Source organism: Capricornis sumatraensis, chromosome X (assembly GCF_032405125.1).
Source record: "Capricornis sumatraensis isolate serow.1 chromosome X, serow.2, whole genome shotgun sequence".
In the NCBI taxonomy this organism is placed as follows: domain Eukaryota; kingdom Metazoa; phylum Chordata; class Mammalia; order Artiodactyla; family Bovidae; genus Capricornis; species Capricornis sumatraensis.
In genome coordinates this window covers 37,591,964-37,596,344 of record NC_091092.1, presented here as the reverse complement: position 1 = coordinate 37,596,344, position 4,381 = coordinate 37,591,964, and the positions used below count along the sequence as shown (strand labels likewise).

The 4,381-nt window shown below is 41.7% G+C and overlaps 1 protein-coding gene across 4 annotated transcripts; it reads right to left on the bottom strand.

The window, feature by feature from the left end:
* Positions 1–304: 304 nt before the first annotated feature.
* On the bottom strand, positions 305–4,173 carry C1GALT1C1 (C1GALT1 specific chaperone 1). Of its 4 annotated transcripts, none has more exons than XM_068962680.1 (3): positions 4,059–4,157; positions 3,303–3,425; positions 305–1,727 (listed from the first exon to the last, which is right to left on the bottom strand). In XM_068962680.1, the coding sequence occupies exon 3, from the start codon at positions 1,720–1,722 to the stop codon at positions 766–768; it is 957 nt and encodes a 318-aa protein (XP_068818781.1). In that variant the 5' UTR covers positions 1,723–1,727; positions 3,303–3,425; positions 4,059–4,157; the 3' UTR covers positions 305–765. The 4 variants fall into 4 exon arrangements, with proteins under 4 accessions (XP_068818781.1, XP_068818783.1, XP_068818782.1 ...); XM_068962682.1 differs by having other exon boundaries at positions 3,983–4,117; XM_068962681.1 differs by lacking the exon at positions 3,303–3,425 and having other exon boundaries at positions 4,059–4,173.
* Positions 4,174–4,381: the final 208 nt, after the last annotated feature.

Sequence of the window (4,381 nt, the reverse complement as noted above, 5' to 3'; positions counted from 1 at the left end):
CAACTGGTATATTTTTATTCAAGCCATAGCTGAGAGCTTGATTAACTGGGAAACAATGCAGTTAAATGACATTACATTCTTTATGGTCACCACTCCAATTTCAGTATATGGATAGAGAAATTGTATATGCCGAGGAATGCCACTAAACTAGCTCCCAGGAAAATTATTAACCTTTGTAAGTAATCTTCAATTTCAGGGACAGATTTCAACTTTTACTTTAACAGGGGTTGGGAACATTCTCTTGGTTGCTTGGTTGTGTATTTTGAGAAAACAAATCCATTGGCACTTATGAGGGCTTAGAACATAAACCAACATTAGAAGTAACAGAAACACATAGCTAAAAGTTTTACTTTAATCACAGATTCGAAATTAGAGATTTCATTTGGATATCTTAGCAAGCTAAAAAGACATGTTAAATTTTTAACCAATCAGCAAAAAAATGTGCCACACAGACTTTAATGTTCATAATTTAGAATTTATCACATATATTACTTATAAATATATCCTTTATTTGTAAAATTATTATTCTTAAGACATTTCTTTCCAACACAGTTGAAATTATCATATTTTTTAAGAAAAAAAAATCCACCCTATTTTAAAATGTACTACTAAACTTCAATGTGGGAATAAATCAGTGCCACCAAATTGAAAAAGAAAACAAAAAAAGAAACATACTGCTGTGTTGGATATATATGCAGTTGTTACTACAAATAACAACAACACACATCTTGTCCAGCGATCATATACACGCTCTTGTTTCACTTCTCAGTCATTGTCAGAACCATTTGGAGGTAGGAAAACCAATGCATCATTGAAAACATGCCCAAATGCCCTAAGACGGTATACCCCATACATCATTACATGCATCTGATTAGGTGTCAGTCCATTAAAAGTAACAGCCATATCTGAACAACATCCTTCTACTACCTGGTTTGGGTGATTAGTCATTGCCTCTTTAATAAAAAGCCCAACAGATTTGGTGTTAAATATATCTTTTCCTTCAGAATCTTCTGCATTTTCTGCAAACACTCCGGCATATTTCAGGCAGACGGCAAGCTGCTTATCTTCAGATATCTTCCAAATCATCCCTCCCTGTTCAGGACACTTCTCAGGAATACTGAGAAGGCTGTTAAGTCTCTTCATTGATTCTATACTTAAGACAATTCCTCCTTCCATGCTCACATACTCCAGATCTCCAGATTTTACAGTGTGACCTAGATAGAAAGGTTGTGATGGATCCTTTTTTAACAAAAAGTACTTTAAGTTTTCAATAATAGCAAACGTAGTGGGCCGTGCAAGGAAGAACCAGTTGTATTGGTCTCTATATTTATCAAAGGCGTATTTGTAAGCTTTTCTCATCATTAACCACATGTCATTTGTTTCCATGTTAACCGACTCAAACACTTTAACATTTTCAGAACTGAAGAAGTCTACTTTGTCACAGTGATTGGTCCAAGTTTCTTTCACTGCAGCCCAGAGGCTCACATCTTTGGGTTTGACAAGTAGGATACAGTATACCCGAAAGCTCTTACTGAGTTCCATGCGTTCATCTTCTGAAATTTTCAAGATGTCTTCTTTATTAGGAGCTTGGAGATGATGATGCTCATGGTGGTGCATTCTATTTCCATGACCAATCTTAATGTGTCCTAGCATAGTAATCAAGGCACAGAAAATGCTTCCAAGCATTACACCCTTCAAAAATGAACTGCTTTCAGAAAGCATTTTTCCTATAAAGAAGAAAAAGAACTTTAGGATACTTAATAGAAAAGTATTAGTCTAATGATTTGATAGTTCCCCTATACTTACATTTGGCTCTTAATGTTAAGGAAAAAAAGGCTCCCAGGTTTGACATGGAATCAGTTGCAAATAGTACAAGAGAATCTTAAGAATTTTTTGCTTCCAATGGTATCTGATTACTGCTGGGTATAAACTGGAACTTTGCAGAAATACCTCGCAGCCGTAGAATTTTCTGCGAGGCTATTTCTGCACTTCATCTATGGGGATTTAATTAACCAAGTACTGAATTAAAGCACTGACCCCAGAAACCAATGTTACAGAGGTAGTCTGTCCATCATTCTCTTGAAAGGAATTTTGTTTCACAAGCTTGCATTATATTATTTAAACACCTCTGTAGCTATAAATGGACTTTTACAAGAAAACCTTAAACTGAACAAAATAAAACCACTTAACAGTTGCTATATCACCAGTGGTATCTGTGCTGGCTTTTGTTCTCAATCTAATGCTTTATTTAACCAATGGCTGCTACCAGGTGTTTTGAGTACATCTAAAGCAAATTTCTTGGAATTGATACCATATTTGTTAATATTTAGCCTCTTGTTCCTAAGACTAGATGACTTCCAACACAGTATCTCAACTAACTGATGTAATAAAAGCCCATAATGAAAACAGTTAAATTATTTGGGGACCATTAATGAATGTTTTTATTTCCTCCAAAGGCATCTGTTTATTCTTTGGAGAAGTAAAAAGTCTACACTTTGATTTCAATTAGAAATTAAAAGAAAGTCAACATTAAATACAACTGTTGAAAATTTCCCAATCTCCTCTCCATCTCTACAAGGAATGTTCTGAGCTACTTAGATTTTTCCCTTTGTCTCTTAAAGTTGAAAGTGGGCTTCAGTTCAGTTCAGTTCAGTCGCTCAGTCGTGTCCGACTCTTTGCGACCCCATGAATCGCAGCACGCCAGGCCTCCCTGTCCATCACCAACTCCTGGAGTTCACTCAGACTCACGTCCATCGAGTCAGTGATGCCATCCAGCCATCTCATCCTCTGTTGTCCCCTTCTCCTCCTGCCCCCAATTCCTCCCAGCATCAGAGTCTTTTCCAATGAGTCAACTCTTCACATGAGGTGGCCAAAGTACTGGAGTTTCAGCTTTAGCATCATTCCTTCCTAAGAAATCCCAGGGCTGATCTCCTTCAGAATGGACTGGTTGGCTCTCCTTGCAGTCCAAAGTGGGCTTAGAAAATACTTAATGTCGCTTTTCTCATTTTACAGATAGGGAAACACAGGGTCCACAGAGGTTAGGTAACTGACCCAAAGTCACGGTTAGTAGTAGAAATGAACTAGAAATCAGATATCCTGACAGCAGTTTAACGTTTTTTTTTAGTACAGAATAATTACCTCAACAGTGCTTCTATCCATATTATTGATAATAAACAAGTTACAGAATAACCCTGTTTTCCTATAAAGGAACAGACATGTAAGATCTTGCATCTAACATCACCATACTGCCTCAAGGACACCATCCCTTGGTTTTAGAGGAAATGGACTTTGACTTCCATTACCTTTGAAGGACCAGGTGTGGAATAGCTTGACAGACGTAATTCTTAAGCAGGGGTGGGGGAGTAGGGAAAGAGGCAGGACAGCTTTTCTGTGTCACTCACAGAACTCGGTCAACAAACACAGCTCTGATAAGGAAAAGAGAATTGACAGGAAACAAGCAGAATTGTCAGATGCACTGCAAAATGAATTCTTTTATATAGGTCTTCGGCATTTCATATTATTTCTGGTCAATATATGATAATTCAGTAGTGTTTCTTAGCTTGATAATGGCATATGGATGTCAGGATTCTTCTTGATGGGGATACTACTTAAAGTCATTTGCACAAATTTTCCTAAGGAGTAGCACATGATATGTGATGCGCGCGATAGGATTTTGGTGCAGAGGGGAGGGAAACTTAAAACTGTACACGGGGACAAACAAGGCAGAAACTACCAGAGTGGTTTTCCATACGAGTCTCTTTAGATGAAGCTGGTTGGGGTGGAGTATGGAAAAAGGGAGGAGAATGAAATGGAGAACAGAAGTGAGGGGGAGAACATGGTCAACCCAAGACCCCAAGGAGGGGCAGAGGGAGCACCTCTAGGAAGCTGGCGCTCAACCTGTCCCCCTCACCGTTCCTCCCACCGGACCTGCCGGGCCACCACGCGTGGAGCATGCTGGGAGTGAGCCAGGGCCCAGGCCTACCCTGGAGAGGGGCGGGGTCGTTCCGGGGGCTGCTCCGCGGGGAGCTCCAGGTGCGGGCCGAAGCCCCAGCACTCACCCGCGTCTAGAACGGCTCAGGGGCGGGAAAGCGCAGCCGCGCAGAGCTTTCCTCTCACGTTCGCGCGCCACTCGGTTACGTTCCTGGTTGGGCTGCTCTAGATGCAGGCGGTGTCCTCTCGTTGGTTTCGCAAAAGGTGGGGAGGGCCAGGAAGTGGCCGCCACGACGGCGCGGGAAGGGGGCGGGGCAAAGAAGCCCTCGGTCGGGCGGAGCCTCCCGCCGCACCGACGTCGGAAGGGCCGGCGCGCACGGAGCGCGCCTTTTCTCCCCGCCCCCTGCCGAGTTCCGAGAAGCGCGTCGGGCTGGCGTGACCCGGACGCTGG